The sequence below is a fragment of the Sitophilus oryzae genome, unplaced genomic scaffold (assembly GCF_002938485.1).
Source record: "Sitophilus oryzae breed Bouriz unplaced genomic scaffold, Soryzae_2.0 scaffold_1604_pilon_pilon, whole genome shotgun sequence".
Lineage (NCBI taxonomy): Eukaryota > Metazoa > Arthropoda > Insecta > Coleoptera > Curculionidae > Sitophilus > Sitophilus oryzae.
The window spans coordinates 178,700-197,797 of record NW_022146286.1 but is presented as its reverse complement, the minus strand read 5'-3'; the positions used below and the strand labels follow the sequence as shown (position 1 = coordinate 197,797).

The window sequence follows — 19,098 nt, the reverse complement described above, 5'->3', positions numbered from 1 at the left end:
GAAAATTTGGGTTTTTTGGTTTTACCTTATTAAGTAATTGTTATCAGGTAGTAATTGTTAATTTTGAAGTTTAACTTAATATAAAATGTCATTTTAACAGAACGTTAGCGATTTCTTGTAGACGTATCTGTTTTAAAAAGTAAAGCGTTCTCGAATCAGTGTTACCAACTCCGGGATTTTATCCCTAAATTTGGGGAGAAAAAATCTATATGGGGATTTTTTTAGGGAGTAAAATTTTTTGGGGATATTTTTAGGGATAAAATTATTATTAAAGTACCTCACCCGGAGACAAGCTCCTCGACTGTGAAGGACACGGTTGGCGTAACTCCAGCCGTGAAAGGGTGTATATCCTCGGAGGAGGTTGATGACCACTCCTCGGAGGAGGAACATCTGTTGCCAGGGGGGGATGGGAAATACCCTGTCCTCCCTACAACAAGGGGATCCTTACCTACCCCAGAAACCTGATGCATGGGATATCCCAAATAAACCTGCACTATGCAAAAGAGTCTTCCGCCACAATCACAAGACTCTTTGAGAAAAACCAATATGTAATGGTACTAGCCCAGGAACCCTGGGTGTACCAGGGACAAATTAAAGGTTTGTCTGGAAAAAATTCCAGTGTAATATATGATAACAGGCAGGAATTTCCCCGAGCCTGTATTCTTATAAGAAACAACATTAACTACACATGTGTTTCAGAATTTACAACCCGAGATCTTGTTCCAATCATGGTTCAACTAATATCGAGGGTTGTAGCAAAAATATCGTGATTGCCTCTGCATACTTTCCGGGTGATGGGCAGACACCGCCTCCGGAAATAGAGGAGCTCGTGCGATTCTGCAGCCAACGGCGACTACCTCTGCTATTGGGATGTGACTCCAATACGCACAATGAGGTATGGGGAAGCACTAATACTAACACTAGAGGTGAGTGTTTACTAGAATTCCTCTTAGCATACAATGTTGAAGTTCTCAATATAGGGAACACCCCCACGTTTGTGACAAAAACGCGGGCGGAAGTATTAAATTTAACAATCGGGAGTGCTAGTGTAACTAGTTACGTGAAAGATTGGAGGGTTTCAACGGAACCTTCCCTATCAGATCACAGAATCATCGAGTTCAAATTAGGAGGAATCATACTCCAAACTGAAATTCGAAGGAATCCAAGAAAAACCGATTGGGAACTATACCACACCAAGCTCGTAGACAACCTGGACCAAATAGATGCAGGTAGGGCTAGGAACCACCTGTATCTAGAATGGTACGCAAAGGAAGTCAGTGGTGCAATATTGGATGCATATGAATCTAGTTGCCCCACAAGTAAGGGCATACAAAAAAGTAACAACAATCCCTGGTGGAACAAAAAGCTAGACAATCTTAGATCGGAGGTTCGACGACTCTTCAACAGAGCCAAACCCAGCGGCGAATGGCAGCTCTACGCCGAGAAATTAACTGAGTATAATAAGAAGATTAGAAGGGCAAAGCGGTCTGACTTCAGATGCTTTTGCGAAAACATCACTTCAACTACTTATGCAGCTAGGCTACACAAAGCTATGGCCAAGAGTGGGCCCATCCCCAACATGGCACTTAAGAAACCTGACGGAAGCTACACGGAAGGAGGTGAAGAGAGAGCTAACCTCCTACTTTATACACACTTTCCAGGTAGCATATCTATTGATACGCAAGTAGCTCCGACGAACCCCACAATCCTCACAGGGAAGACTGGGAGATGGCGAAGCTAGTAATAACAGAACAAAAACTGAAATGGGCTATTGACACCTTTCAGCCTTATAAAACAGCAGGAATAGATGGGATTTTTCCTGCCCTTCTAAAGAAGGGTGAGGAAATAGCTACACACCATCTATTAAACATTACAAGAAGCAGCTTAGCTATGGGATATATACCAACCATCTGTAGAAGAGCGAAAGTAATATTCATACCCAAAATAGGCAAACCTGACTGGGCTAACCCCAAATCATTTAGGCCTATTAGTCTCACATCGTTCATATTAAAAACGATGGAGAAAGTAGTGGACAACCATATTAGAGTAAATCATCTAAACCACTGCACGATAGTCAGCATGCATATAGAGCGGGCAGATACACAGAAACTGCTCTGTACCAGTTAACTGAACTAATACAGGCAAGCCTGGATAGCAAAGAAACAGCACTTTGTGCCTTCTTGGACATTGCAGGGGCGTTTGACAATATACCTCACAAGGTGGTCAAGCGATCTCTTGAAACAAGAGGGGTGAACAATACGATAATTCGCTGGTTTTGGGAAATGCTCTCAACACGACAGCAGTTGTACCAAAACTGTAGTTGTTAAAACAACGCAAGGAACTCCACAAGGTGGAGTGACCTCCCCCCTACTGTGGAGCTTGGTAGTGGATGAACTAATGGAAGAATTAACTCTAGCGGGAATACACTGCATATGGTATGCAGATGACATAGTCATCATTGCACGGGGGAAACATGAAGGCACCCTGTGTGATATTATCCAAAGAGGACTCCGCATCGCTGAGAGATGGTGCAGGACTGTCGGGCTGAGTATTAACTCAGATAAAACAGCAGTAGTGCCATTCACCAGAAAGCGAAGTTTGAAAAACTTGAAAAGAATGTATCTAGATGGAAAGGAAATACTGCCATCGCTGGAAGTGAAATATCTGGGAATAACCCTGGATAGTAAACTTCTCTGGAACAGGCATATTAAGAACATTACTAGCAAAGCCACAAAGACTCTCTGATATGCAGAAGACTGGGGGGAAATAGGTGGGGCTGCGCCCCTAACATTTTGCGCTGGTTGTATTACCATGATAGTAAGACCCATGATTACTTATGGAGCAGTTGCTTGGTATACAAAACTAGAGCAACGTACAGCAAGGCAAAACCTGTGCAAAGTAAAGAGACTGGCATGTATCTGCATCACAGGTGCCATGAGAACATGTCCAACAGCAGCAATGGAGGTCATTCTAGACCTAACCCCACTGCATATTGTCGTCGGTAGTTATGTCAATGCGACAATGATTAGAATGGTCATTGACGGAAACAGTACTGGGAGAATTTTCAGGTCAGGGGCTTGGAACACCCTCAAAAAGAAAATTCCACTTCTCCAACTCCCAGTGGATGACATACCAAGAATTTACAACTTTGAGAAACACCTCACTGTAGTTTGAGTAATAAAAAGGATTGGAAGAAAGAAACGCTTACTCAGCATATAAAAGACCATACCATCACGTGGTATACTGATGCTTCCAAAACCAAAGCAGGGACAGGGATAGGAGTATTTGGGCCGAAAACTGAATACTCCGAACCAATGGGCACCTACCCCAGTATCCTTCAGGCAGAAATTTGCGCTATCGAAAGATGCGTACATTTTATCTTAGATAGGAACTCTCGAAAACAGGAAATTGCCATCCTATCCGATAGTCAAGCAGCACTTAACTCGATCAACTCAGTAACCATCAATTCGAAGTTGGTCAAAGAATGCCTAGAGAAGCTCAACAAATTAGGCAAAGAAAATAAAGTCCTCCTACTCTGGGTGCCTGCTCACCAAGGGATGGAAGGCAATGAAAAATCAATTATCTAGCTAGAAAAGGAGCGAACACTCCACTAACTGGACCAGAACCGTTCTGTTTTCCAAACGGGAACCAACTGAAAGCGGAACTGAAGAATCTAGAAGACTCCATCCGTAACTTGGAATGGGTGTCCTCCAACGGTCTAAGAAACTCGAAAAAGTTCCTTAGAACTTATGACCGAGAAAAATCACAGGTTTTCCTTGATTTAAGTAAAACCAATTTTCGAATTGTCACGGGGTTTCTAACAGGACACTGTCTCCTCAACGAACACCTCAGTAGGCTGAAACTGAGAAACAACGGCGAATGCAGATTTTGTGGGGAATGGGGAAACACCAGAACACCTTATCACTGAGTGCGCCGAGACGACGACCATTCGTGCCATGAACTTTGGCACGTCTGATGTCGAGGATGGAGAGCTGGCTCTCTGTGGAGCCGTCTCAGATACTGGCTTTTCTCAAAGCCCTGAGACTGTATGATGAGTTATAACTCGTTATAACTCAAGAAAGGGGAACACACAATAGATCTGTAAGGTCGCGGTGATTAACTCCCCTTCTAAACATTCTACATTCTACATCTAGGGATAAAATTTCAATGGAATTTTACCGCTACCAAAGAGGCGATAAGACCGCTACTGCTATTTTTGAAAATTAATAGGAAAGTATCAATAAAACAAAATAATTTATTTATTTTAATCACCGAATCTTGGAGAACAGTTGTGGGGATTTTAGTTGTTTGGATTTAAGGTTTGATATTGCTTTAATGGAAAGTTTCGAACAGTTGGCTACATTGCTGTGATCAGACGTTTCAAGGTCAACCACTTAAAACACAACAAATTGTTTATTTATTATTATTTATATTTTAGGGTTTTTTCGGGATATTTTGGGGATTTTTGATGCGAGTGTTTAGATTTTTTGGGAGATAAATTTTTGAGAGTTGGGAACACTGTCTCGAATAGTTCAATTTAAATATTTTAAATAGTTTTTTTCTTGATTCTTTATATTTCTTTGCTTCCGACGACGGAAAGAGAAAACTTTCCAAAACGTTAAGAATTTTTTTCTTTGTTAGGCAAATTTTTATTACTGTAAACACAACTTCTGACAAGCAGCGTCCGTTTAGGTTTAACGCAGAAGTGTTTACAAAAAATAACTATTTTATTTTGTAGATTTTTCTTGCAGTGCAGTGGCGAAATATCCATAAAGGATTTTTTTGGATAGATGAATCCGCCACATAGGTATATACATTTTTTACCTTAAAAATTATCTAGAATCACATTAAAACACACGGATTTTGGTTGCTCAACCGGACTATACAGTTTTAATTTGGTTAAACTAACATGCACAGTCAGGTTGTACTAAAAACTGAATGCATGAGGCGCCTCTAGGTCTGGACACGGCATGATACTAAGGTACAGAAATGTTTTGGTTTTAAATTACACAAAACTTTAAAATAGATCAGAAATGTAAAACGAAACCGTCAACTATAAAAACAAAATGACGCATTATAGAAATCTATTGGCGTAGCTATAAAAATCTGACTTTATAAAAAGTAACTTACCATTTCGTCTAAACTCTTCAGATCGTTAGTAACTATTTGTGGTACTGGTCCGTACATCATCACCGGTTCTTCTTCTTCAAACTCACTATCACTGTCGTCATCCAGATCGTTATTGTTTTCGTTTCCATCGTTGAAGCCCAATTTCTTCTGGTCCGCCGCGATCTCCCGATCGATTTGTCGTTCCATCTGGACCAGCATGGGCGCCAACATACCAAATCTAAACAAAATAATTCGTTTTTTACACCACATAAAAGTGGAATAAGTGTATTTATACAATATCAAAGAGACTACTAATGGGGCAGTAGATTAAGTAAGTACATTTTCTCAGCCATAACATCTATATGTATGGATAAGCAGATGTGCAAAAAGCCAGTTTCAAAAAGACTTAAAATATTTAGTCTTTAGATGTTTCTAAAATCAAAATGATTTGAATCTTACATCAATTTCAACATAAAGTTGAAATTATTTAAATTTTAAGTCTGACTTTAAAAATTTTCTATCAAGGTAAGTCATTTTCGTATAAGACTTAAATCAATATAATGTCAACAAAGAATTAAAAATAGATGGAGAATATCTTAACTATCTAAAATTCGTTGATGCCATAGTCCCAATTGCCAATAGTACTTAAGAACTACAAGCACAGATTAATGAACTATATAAACACAATTAGCAATAAAGTGGGTCTCAAAATGAATTTACCAAAAATATAGAAGAACTAGTGGAAAGAAAAGACATTCTACTAAATAACACAACACTGGAAATAGTAGAATGTATATTTGGGACAACTTATAACACAGCTCGAGATCTCTACTACCAGAACTCAACAGAAGAATTAAGTTAGCATGGAGTACTTACGGAAGAAACTCAATCATATTCAGATCTTAGAATGTCACTCTATCTAAAGAAGAAAACATTCGACCAATGTGTACTACACCTGGACACCTAAAACTAGGTTTGCCAATGCCAACTTCCAAAACAAAAAATAGAGGACGAGAAGAAGGACGAGAAGAAAAGGAGCCAAAGGAGGCACAGGCAAACCATTTCTTGAAACCTCGCCCAAATGTCTAGAATTTACCAAAAAAATATGTCAACGACATGCGATTGATGATCTTTCTTACTTTCTTAAAAATATTTATACTAAAAACAACTTGTAAAAATAAAACAAACCATTTTCAACAAAACTTTTTTTTGAAAACAGTAAATATAAAATAGTTAAACATGTTTATCGCCTCCACCAAAGATTTCTTGTAGAAAAATATTTCTTCATTTTCTTTTCTGAACGTTACTTGAAAGACAAACATTAACAATATTTAAGGCATGGGCATGGCATTGTGGCGATAGACGAATATTTCTTGTGAGAGAAAAGAAGACAACGAGACATAGAACGGTGGTTACCTAAAATGGATATCATAAGGAAATTGCAGTTCGCACAATGCTCGATGGAGCGAAATATGCTGGGAATAACTAGGAGGGACCGTAAAAGAATAGAGTGGATACGACGGAAGACCCAGGTAATAGATGTCATCCACAGAGTCAAGTCCCTCAAATGACAATGGGTAGGACACCTGGCAAGAAGAAGGACAACAGGTGAACCTCAAAAATTACAGCATGGTACCGACGAGGAATTGGAAGAAGACCGAACCTGAGATGGGACCATGATATTAAAAAAGTAGCAGGGATAACTTGGGCCCGTATAGCCAACAATAGACAACACTGTATCCAACTACAAAGAGAGTATGTGAGGGAAAAACAAAAACCATAGAAAAATCATTGACGTGTTCCTGGGGTAGAAATATACCACCGGTAGAAGTATTTACACTTATTTAAGACTCAAAAAGTTACATAGTATTTTCACTGTCCAATTGATAGGAATAGTTAAAAATGTTTAAAATTTTAATTGTTTTATGGTACATATTATAAGTCAGAGTAGAAATAACTTGTTAAATAATGACTTACTTGGCACCTCTCCTGGCAACTTCCAGCAAACAAAGTATGACGTGTTTCTCGTTTTTACGCATGATTAAGTCATCCGATTCAAATAGAAGGCACTCGATGATTTCCAAGGAAAATCTGCACCAATTAATAAAGTTGCTGACGTTGTCCCTGAAAAAAAAACACAATACTTCAATAAAAACAATTAATATCAAATAAATCACACGAATAAATTTAAAAATTCCTTCATTAATATATAGTATATTAATAGTAACAAATCAGTAAACAAAATAATTTACATTTGAATTATCTAAGTTATATCTAAGTTTCATTTTGGGATGTAAACAAAAAATCCGCCTAATTTTTTTTTAAATTTCATACTAAATGTTTAGTGCCTGAAGAAGCGATAAAGTTGCGAAACGTTGCTCCACATATAATTATTGTTTCCTTGAGCCTTCTCAATGATCATTCAAAATTATTTGAAATAATATACTTCATATCTTCATATCTCTTGCTATGTTGATAATATTATACCGTATGATCGAAAAAAAAAAACGGCGTCCTGTTGGCTTGGAAATGAGGATCGATGACATTCCCCATGTAATTTTACATATAAAATGACGGATAAAATGACAGGATCTTCATTTCATAGCCATCGCTGACGTCGTGTTTTTTTTTCGGTCATATTGTATTTGAACCCTATGGTTTTAAAACCTCAAAAAAATATGTTGAAGTGTTTGTCACTTTTGACATTTTCTGTATTAAGTCGATTCACTTTGGGTGTTCTCTCATTTAACCAAATAAAAACCTTGACATCTGAAATAAAACAAATATCGGCAAAATCACAATGACTAATAGATTTTTTCATTATCGATATTAAGATAATTCCAAAAACAAAATACAATATTCATATTTATTGAAGCAAGACATTGTCACGATAATTAATATTTTTTCATAATAAAATAAAATACAAGGTGTCTCTGATATTTGACAAAGCTTCCATTGAAAATTATAAGGAACTACAAAATCTAAATTTACAGCTTTTGGAACATGAAATCTACCTTAAAAGTATTTATTTATAATATCGCGGGAAATCTGGATTTAGCAAGGCATTAAAAGATACCTCCTTCCCTTTATTTTCCTAAAGAACTTTCCAATAGTAAATGACGATTTAATGAACACACAAAAAAAAGTGGTCTACGCTTTTTACAAGACCATCATATCCTATAGTAGTTTTCGACGCTGATCACGAATCCGCTATCAGAATTAGACTCACTCACATCTCTTTTTTTTTCTAACCTCAAAAATTTGGTGAAAATCCGTAAAAATTCAGGAAAATGTAGTAGGAAAAAAATGCTCATATATAACACTCTAACCCAGTGATTCCCAAAGTGGTGCAGGTGGACCCCCAGGGGTCCACGGGAGACTTGCTGGGGGTCTACGTAGGCGTGAACAAAAAATGGGGGTCCATAAGATGTTAATGGGGGTCCACGAAAATTTATCTGCTTTTGATAGTAAAGAGCAAAAATGTAAGCATAGTTTTTATAAGGGCCTACCTACATTGTTTTAAGTACCTATCTAAGCAGATAATATTTTAATAAGGCAAGCGACTGTTACTTGTCCAAACTTGCGTATTCGATATTACGTACAATTTCGTGTACAGACTTGCAAAGCGCTATCCGCCCGACAATGCTTAATGCTTGTTCAGACATGAACTTGATCACCACTATAAATACTTGATGCCAAAGGCAAACGCATTCATTTGTTTCCGGAATTTCGAAAAAAGGCGGAATTTGGAAAAAAAGTTGTGAGAAAATTTATATCTGTGTTTGCTAGTGCCGGAGAAAAGTAAGTAACCTACCTTTTTTTTTGTTATAGTACTTAAGTATTTTGTTTACGTGTACTAGTCGGTTGATCACAACGGCCTGTATAGATAGGTAACTTAGTAACTTACAGATATTTTAATTGTCCTCTTTCGATTTGAAGACAAACACAGCACGTTTTATTCAATTGTTTTTTCACGAGAGAAACACTGCCTCTCTAAAAGGCCGAATAAGCAATATTGCAGAGCAATTAATTTTGTAATTTTTCTTGCAAATAACTACTAATTTTATAAAACAGTAATTTCATAATCATTTTAAATTGGTTTTGAAGTAACTATTTTATCAAAACTATTCCTTTTCGGAAAGAGCGAGCGGTGCGCGGGCGACGGGAAAAGGGCGGGGCTTGGACTTCGATGCCAGTTTGTCACGTTTTAACAATGAAGCCGCAGACAAAAAATACGCAAATACACGGAGCGCGTGAACTCATTGATTTAATAAAATGTTAGTTATCGTTTTTATGGACAATTTTGGGATTTCGACTTTTTATTTTTTCCTACACAAATATGATCAGTATTCGATACTGAGTACACCAATTTTTATTTATACTATTAAAAATTAGTGGTAAATTATGTACTTTAAAATTGATACCGTTTTGTGAAAACGTCTGTATTTGTCTCAGCGGTTTATTAGTTGGTCCCTTTACAAGCCGTAATTCTATTTCCGCGTGCTGACAAAGGCTGCGGTGTGATACCTATATTCAGAAAAAAACTTGGTTACTAAAACATTTTTTTTACAGGTAAGGTAACTGACACGAAACATGGCTACAGCAAAGAAAAAATGTCGACAATATAGTATCGATTATTTGAAATATGGTTTTGTTCCATCAGAGGCAGACAAACAATTGCCCATGTGCCTATTATGCAACAAAGTTTTGAGCAATGACTCTATGAAACCATCAAAGCTCGAAGATCATCTAAAAAGGTGTCATACTGATAAAATAGGTAAAGATTTAAAATATTTTCAAACATTGAAAGAAAAATATGGAAAGAGACCCACCATGCACAGTATGTTCGCTTCAACATCTCAAAGTAACGATGATGGCTTGCGGGCATCTTACAATATCTCATTACTTATAGCAAAATCTGGAAAACCGCACACTATCGGAGAACAATTAATTTTACCCGCTGTTGAAGAGGTTTTAAAAACTGTTTTGCACAAATCTCCATTTGACGTACTAAAAAGAATTCCATTAAGTAACAATACTGTACAAAGACGCATTGATGAAATGAGCTCTGATATCGAAAGCTTTTTGTGCAATCATCTGCAAAAAACTCATTTTTCTATACAACTGGACGAGTCAACGTTACCCAGTAATGAAGCATTACTATTGGCATATGTCCGATTTATTGTTGAGGAAGAAATTCACGAAGAATTGCTATTTGCCAGAACTTTGGAGACTGACACTAAAGGCGAATCAATATTTAATGTCCTGAGTAATTTTTTTACGGAAAAATCGATCCCATTTACAAACATTATTTCAGTGGCAACAGACGGAGCTCCTGCAATGGTCGGGCGATATCGTGGGTTTATAAGTCATCTCAAAAGAATTATACCAGGACTTACAGCTATTCATTGCGTAATCCACCGACAACATCTTGTGGCAAAACATTTAAGTGACAGGTTGAACCAATCTCTTCATTTTGTAATAAAAGCTGTCAACAAAATCAGAAGCAATGCATTGAATACGCGTTTATTTGCTCAATTGTGCGACGAAAATGATGAAGACTTCCAACGACTGCTCTTACATACTGAAGTACGCTGGTTGTCGAAAGGTGCATGCTTAACGAGATTTTACTCTGTTTTCGATTCCATATTAGAGTTCTTAGAAAGTAGAGATCCAGATTTAAAAGAAAACTTGATCAAATTCAAAGCAGACATTGCGTATTTGACAGATTTGTTTAAAAAATTTAATGATATTAACTTGCAGTTACAAGGGGACAGCCTGAATTTAATAAAAACAAAGGGGATAATTTCGGCTTTTCTTGGGAAATTGAAATTTATGAAGCAAAACATTAGTCGGCGCGAATTCTCTCAATTTCCAAACTTGTCGCAGGTAGAATGTATTGATGAGGATATCCATACCTACAGTCAACATTTAAGTGCTCTGCATGATGACTTCAAAACCAGGTTTGAAGATATACTGACGATGGATATACCACCATGGATCATAAATCCATTTGATGAAACGGAAGTGGCCAATGTTGTATTACAAGAGGAGCTGCTCGAGCTAAGCACTAATGAGGAGCTGAAGGTGAAATTTAGAAAAGGCTACCCAACATTTTGGCTGCAAGCAGAAATACCCGAAAAATATCCTGGACTGTGGGAAATCGCAAGGAAATTTTTAATAGCTTTTCCCTCGTCATACCTTGTCGAAAGGAGTTTTAGTGCGTTACAAACCTCTTAACAAAAAAAAAGGAGCAAATTAAACATCACAGAGCGGGGGGATTTGCGGTTATTGCTCACAAAAATAAAGCCAAACATTGATCGTTTGCTGACACTCCATCAGATACATCCTTCCCATTAATTAAAATTATGACCTGAACCTATATTACCTTAATATTTTTTCTTGTAATTCTATTCTTTTAATAAATAAAGTGATATAAAATGTACCATTTTTCGTTTTTATTTTACATATCGGAATATAGGGACAGAACTCAGAAGTGACACAATTTTTATTTTTTGGCGACTTTAAGAATGTGGTAGAAATGTAGCAGCAGGGGGTCCACCGAAACCAGTAAAATTTTGAAAGTGGCCCACGAGAAAAATAAGTTTGGGAACTACTGCTCTAACCTAATGTAAATGGGCCTGATAAACTCAAAACACTCATCAGAATTGAGCTAGCATGTCTCATATTTTTTCTAACCTCAAAAACCTACCACAAGTCATGATTTTCGAAAATCGCACGGATCTTAACCAAAACCGGTATAGGTTTTTTTTTGAGTCGCTGATCATGAATCTGACGTCGGATTCGCAAAATTCAAAATTGCGGATTAAATATGGTCGACACTAATCAGCATATGTGAGTTTTTTGGGTGGGTGATCGCAAATCTGACGATGACGTCGGATTGGCAAAATTCTAGATGGCGGGTTAATTCAATCTGACGTCGGATTGGCATAAATTCAAAATTTCCAGGGTTAAAAAAACATGTTTTTTCAACCCTTTAATAGATGTAAAATAACATCAATTAAATAGTAAAATACCCTTGTTTCAAGAAAAATATACCGTTTTATATTTTAAAATTAAAATCCCTTTAAAATATCAAATCCAATTGACGATGTTCTGACATTGTAATTCATTGCTATGGTGCTGTGCAATTAAATCTTTGTCCAAAACCCCTAATACAAGCTCAGTTACGGACATCCTGTATATATCGTCACCAATTACAAATCCACGTGCTGCCTGTCTGTCTCAAAAATGTACAGTTGCTTTTCCAACAATAAATAAATATTAATATTGCTCGCAGCGGTTCTAACAGTGATTCAACGCCGAACGAAAATAATAATTAAACTTATTTTGTAATAAATAACCGCAATGAAATTAAACTTAGGCGTTCAGTTCTACCGAAACCATTCGATTTGATTTTATGACTTAATTTGCAGTAACGACAAAGAGAGAGAAACTGTCGTTATTGCAGTTCTTGAACCCATGATGTATTATTTGAAAGAAAGAAATAAATGCTGAACATTTTTTGTGTACAAATAGGTACTTTAATTAATATTAAGAGTTATTTTTGTATCTAGTGCGCGAAGTGCTACCTTGGTGACCGATACTTGACTATACAAAACTATACGTTTGTGCTCGCGCTTTTAATAATTTTCTGATAATTCGGGCATTTCAAGTGATGAAGAACTAAGAAATATCCCGCCTAATTTAATATACAAGTATACAGGGAACGCGGCAATTTCGAGTTTATTGCCAAAAAAACACTTGTCAGTATGAGAAGACGTATGAACAATTCAAAGACTGGTGTATACAGCGAATGGGGCTAATAATAAATATATCTGAAAACGTGCTATTGGCATATTTTGCTGAGAAATCCGAAAAGGTCAAGTCTTCCACGTTGTGGGCCGTATATTTTGCTGAAATTAACACTTAATGTCAAAGAAAACGTGGACCATTTAAAAAATTTTCAAAGTTGGTTCCATTTTTGAAAAAAACTTGTCAGTTGGATACAGTCCTAAAGAATCCAAAGTTTTAACTCGTGAAGAAACCAATCAATTCATAAAAGAGGCAAATGCTGAAACCTATTTGATGGTTAAGGTACATTTTTAGTAAAATGTATGTTTTTTTATTATATACTGAACATCGTCATCTATTTCCTTTTAGGTCGTTTTAATACTTGGTATTTCTGGTGCTTGCCGCCATGAGGAACTTACTAAAATGACGGTCGATAACATAGAATATAAAGATTCAATTTTGATTGTTAAAGTACCCGATAAAAAAACAAACATAGACCGAGTCTTTACAGTCTCAAATTTGAATTATATTGTGATTTATCAAAAATACGCAGCTCTTCGTCCAAGAAATGCTACCAGTCGCAGATTGTTTTTAAAATATCAAAATAAAAGATGTGTTAACCAAGTGGTCGGCATAAATTCTATTGGTAAGATGCTGAGCATGACATGATGCTGAGCAAAACACTTGAAGCTGCCAGATTATGAGCTCTACACTGGGCATTGTTTCCGGAGAACCAAAATGAAAAAAAGTGTCACTTGGCACATTGCTATGAATTCGCAAACCTTGTCATTTTTTGACGTTTGTAGAAAAAAAATATTTTTAACACAACATAGGTCCCATTATTTTATTTAAATTATGTGTTATACAGTTGGTCAAAATATTACCTCTTCAACTTTGTTGAACGAACTTGGGTTGATATACTACAAAGTATAGATTTTTTTTCCTCAAACACACGTATGTTTGAACGTTTATTTTAAACACCCCAATGTTTTCTAGCCGTAAACTTGCGTCCAAATAAATCATGCGAACGCATCCATCTGTCTTCGGATGTTTTCAAATAAAAAGTTCAACGGCTTCCCCACAATAACGACCGAGAACGAAAGTATACAAAAGTTAAGACGTTCAAGACAAAACAAACAGGAACAAAACCGAAATATTCATTTTGGAGCCTTTCAAAACAGACGGCCGTTGTTTTCTCGGCGATAGTTAAAAATGGAGACTAAAAATACACCGTTTGGTGTAAACACACATCTGTGTGTAGTAGGAATGTCGCTTTTAAAAGGGGGTATTTATTTAAATATATCCCTGCGTCGCGTCGCAAGGTTATTTTAAACCGCTTTCGAATGAAACCTTGTTTAATTTAACCCTGAAAATACTAACTGGGGTAATGTTGTACACCAACATGACTTTTTTACGAAATTATCTTATAACATCGTTTCATTGAAGCAACTCAGGGCACTTTTAACCCCCCTGTAGCTTCGTTGTGGATTATCCAAGAATCTTAATTTATACTAATCAAAAGGAAGCAAGAATAAATTTAACCCTTAACCAACGCCCTTAACCGCTAAAGAGTGGTCTGTCAGACTGTCGGACACTCGCGCTAAACATTCCTCCATATTTCGCAAACGCCTGCAATTGTAGTAATGAGGATACATATACCATCATTAAGTCAATAGGCGTTCGATATTCTAAATTAAGTTATATACATAATACATATTAGAACATTTTTATTGACGGCAAATGACAATTTTTTCCAAAAGCTTGACACATATATTTACTTAAACATCTAGCCAAAACTATTACAAATCTAATGATCGAAAAAAGGTTGCTCAACCCAAAAATACCAAGGAAACTAAGACTTAGGTAAGGTGAATATTGAAAGATACTATGCTATGCAAAACAAGAGCTGAAGAGGAGTGACTAGAATTGAGGAAATGGTTTCCTCATGAATGATTTGTTAGTATTTCCTCTATGTGCTCTTACAAAATAAAAAGAAACGTTGAGTATCTCTGTACAGTTTGTAAAAAAAAACCGTTACTACAAACCCCCACGTCTACAGTGCTCAAGAAAAATATGCTTAAAATTGCTGCGAGTATAAAAATATGTGAAAATTCATATGTATTTTAAATTGTGTAATTTAATAGAGGTCTGTGTAGCGATTAAAGGAGAATTATTCAGTGTAGCGGTTAAGGCTTAAAGTACTTACGATTTTTTTAAGAGAAAATGTCAAAACTTGACATATGGTATGTCATTCTATTCAGGACGAAGACGAATCCAACAAATTAAAATCGGTCCAAAATCCCTTCTTAAATTATAAATAGTAAAACTAACTCGACTTTGTTTTATTTATTTACATTAATAACAATAACAATTAAATTGTAAGTAACAATTTATTCAAGTTATTCTAGATAATATATGTTATTATCACTCTGAGTCTAAATCATAAAAATGTTTGTCCGAGTCGTCTATAGGTAGATAAAACGAGAATATTTCTATTATGGATAATTTACGAAATAAGGAAGTATTGTCTCTGAGATTTTCTTTTTTATGAGATATTTGTTAAAATGAAAAAAGTAACACGGTGTTATCTGATTTTATGTGAAAATATGAATTACGACATAAAAATGAAGAAAACATGCATATAAACGAGCTTTCTTATAGAGAATTATTTAAATAAAACGCTTTTCCTAGTTAAATAAAGTAATGCCTAATTAAAGAGAGAAAATTTAGTTAAAGTTTATGTATAAAAGAGATATACATACAGGGCCGGACATAACGAAGTTGCCGCCCCAGGCTAAAAAAAAAATGCCGCCCCTTAACATTTTTTTTTAATTAAAAAAATTACGGATATAAAAAACATTTATTTGAATACAGGACCAACAACAGAATAGACCGACAGAACAGATCAACACAAAACATAAAATAAATATTAAAAAATATTCGTATAAAGTGACAACAAACGAACAACAAAACTATAAGGTTTGCTTATATGCCTCTATAAAGGTTTCCTACGTACTTTTTTGTTCGCAAAATTATCAATTACTTCATCGTAATTGATAGTTTTTAAAAGGTCGGACTCAATATGTAAAACTGCCAAATGATTTAGACGTTCTGTTTCCATAGTGGACCGTAAATAAGTTTTAATACGTTTCAATGCAGAAAACGAGCGTTCAGCAGAACAGTTAGTAATAAAAGTACATATGAAGATTCTTAGTGCTATGAAAGTATTTGGAAACAGGTCTTGAGCGTTTTTTTTTCAAAAATTACTTTAAGAAGCTCTCTAGCAGATGGTTTTGCTGACTTAATGCATTTTATAAATTCACGAAAATGTATTAATTCATTAGGCATTGACTCATCTAAATCATTTGGATAACAGGTTATTAAATGTCTGGACTTATCGGTAATATCGTCAATAACATTAAATACATTTGTCCTAAAATCGTCCCTAGCGTTAAATAGAGTTTCTTTAAATTATCGTTTCCGTTTCACTTTTCTCTTTTTCTCTGCCGCATATTCTTTCTCACCGAACAATTCTATGGCCCTTCTTTCATATTCCTCAAATGATTTAGTATTATCTAGATTTCTAATTTCAGAAAAATATTTTTCCAATGAGCTCTATAAATCTGCAGCAAGTTGTATCAATATCCACCATTTGAAGCTTTTTATTGGCCGCCTCTAATCTATTTAAAACGTCTGTCCAAAATACCGCCATAAAACCCATTTCTAGGCTTTTGAATTGTTTAAGGAGACTAGAAGCATCTAATCGGTTTTTAGGCTTTTCGGTATCGTCTTCAGAAATTGACTCCAACGTGGATTTTATTTCATTGGAAGACAAAGATAGTGATTGGCAAGCTTCATTTCGTGCAGACTAACGTGTTTTTGATAAATTTTTTAATGTTTTTGAATTTATTTTTTTTATATTCGAGGTATTTATGTATTTATTAACTGAATGCACGGCGTGGCACAATGCAGTAAAAATAACCCAAGCGAATTATATATTTAAACAATAATAATAGTTAAGTAAATAAATATGTAATCGGTTAAGGCTATATTCGAAATATTTTATGAACAAATAAAAGTTAAAAAAAAAAGATAAATATTTTGGTATTCTCAAATTTTTCCGCCCCAGGCCCGGGCTTAGTTGGCCTAGACCTAAGTTCGGCACTGTATACATATGACATATAAAGTAAACTACAAAAAATATCTGGATACTTCCGTTGTATAGTGTGAGTTAATTATAAAATAAAGTTCATTCTTGCATTTGTTTTATAAATTATTAAATAAGCAACTCACTATACAGGGTTGTTCACGACATACGACACGGAGTATTGTAGCTAAACAATTAGATTTTTACAAATTGTAAGTTTTGGGTTCGTTGAAGGACTATTAGAGCTACAATTTAAAAATATTTTTACAAGATACAGAGTGTCCCAAATAAGTAAAAAATATTATAGTTGTATTTTTTTAAATGGAACACCCTGTATATTATTCTATTTTTATTCTATGATTGAAATAAAGGTAAATTTAATTAAGGTTTATAACACTTAAACCTTACCGTTTTTGAAATATTTTCAATTTTATGAAATTGCAGTAAAAAGTTTAAGGCTTCATTTCTCCAAGGGTTTCAAAGTTTTTAAAACTAAATATTTACTGAAGATTATTTATTGATCAGATATTATGTAGCAATAATAAAATTTTTACTACCTTATACAGAGTGTCCAAAAATTTATTTTATATAATTACTAGCTTTAAACGACAATAACTTGTTTAATTTAAATGGAACACCCTGTATATTTTAGGAGAATTAGATGTACAATTTAATTGTCTATCAAATTATATTATACCATTTTTTACCTATCTCTTTAAGTTTTCGTAGAAAATGCATTTTCTTATAATTTAGACCTCATTTATCACTATACCTATGGAATATTGACATTCGACATTTTTTTAAAGCGACATACATATGTACAAAACATACAGGTGGTAAATATTGCAAGCCTATTGGTATACAAAAAAGCTATTTAAATCTTTGTAAAACAGTATACCAATTAAATATACCACCATTATTTTCGACCAAAAATTAGTTAGTTACATACTTTTAAATTATTTTAGTTAATAAAGTATTCTAAATAAATGTGGATTTGGCTCAGAAATCAATATAATAATAAGTTTTGAAAATGAACGTCTCTGTTTTTATAAATTAGCATTCGTCAAAAAATGAAATAAAATTTATAAGGTGTTACTTTTTACTACAGTGTCTAATATACACACAAAATTCAGTTTTTCAGTTCTGAAGCAATTATTATTAATCAACGTAAACAGTCAATTAATGTAGTTTGAATACTGGGATCATATTAATTGGTCCTCTTTAACAAAAAATATTTACAATTACAACAGTTTTTTTATTTTATTTTTTAATGAAATAAGCGAACTGTATCGACAATATTAATGTCTGTACTCTTTGAAAATTTGTTACATCTTTAAAAATAATCTAAGATGTCAATATTCCATAGGTATAGTGATTAATGAGGTCTAAATTATAAGAAAATGCATTTTCTACGAAAACTTGAAGAGATGGGTAAAAAATGGTATAATACAATTTGATAGACAATTAAATTATGCATATGATTCACGTAAAATATACAGGGTGTTCCATTTAAATTAAACAAGTTATTGCCGTTTAAAGCTAGTAATTATTTAATATAATTTTGTGGACACTCTGTATAAAGTAGTAGAATTTTAATTATTGCAACACAATATCTGATCAATAAATAATCTTTAGTAAATATTTAGTTTTAAAAACTTTGATACCCTTGAAGAAATGAAGCCTTAAAATGTTTACTGCAATTTCATAAAATTGAAAATATTTCAAAAACGGTAAGGTTTAAGTATGATAAACCTTAATCAAATTCATCTTTATTTTAATCGTAGAATCTAAAAATAGAATAATATACAGGGTGTTCCATTTAAAAAAATACAACTATAATATTTTTTAGTTATTTGGGACACTCTGTATCTTGTAAAAATATTTTTAAATTGTAGCTCTAATAGTCCTTCAATGAACCCAAAACTTACAATTTGTAAAAATCTAATCGTTTAGCTACAATACTCCGTGTCGTATGTGGTGAACAACCCTGTATATTATAAAATAAATACTTGGTAGGGCGTTGTGTAGAACTGAGCATGTTGCTTTTT

At 34.6% G+C, this 19,098-nt stretch overlaps 1 protein-coding gene across 2 annotated transcripts in view; it reads right to left on the bottom strand.

Annotated features, from left to right (window-relative positions):
- LOC115880028 (GAS2-like protein pickled eggs) overlaps positions 1-19,098 on the bottom strand; it is a 272,661-nt gene that overhangs the window by 108,525 nt on the left and 145,038 nt on the right. For both annotated transcript variants that reach the window (XM_030897139.1, XM_030897140.1), the window contains exons 5-6: positions 7,087-7,233; positions 5,131-5,347 (exon numbers count right to left, since the gene is read on the bottom strand). In XM_030897139.1, coding sequence (XP_030752999.1) covers positions 5,131-5,347; positions 7,087-7,233 — 364 coding nt within the window. The remainder of the gene's footprint in view (positions 1-5,130; positions 5,348-7,086; positions 7,234-19,098) is intronic.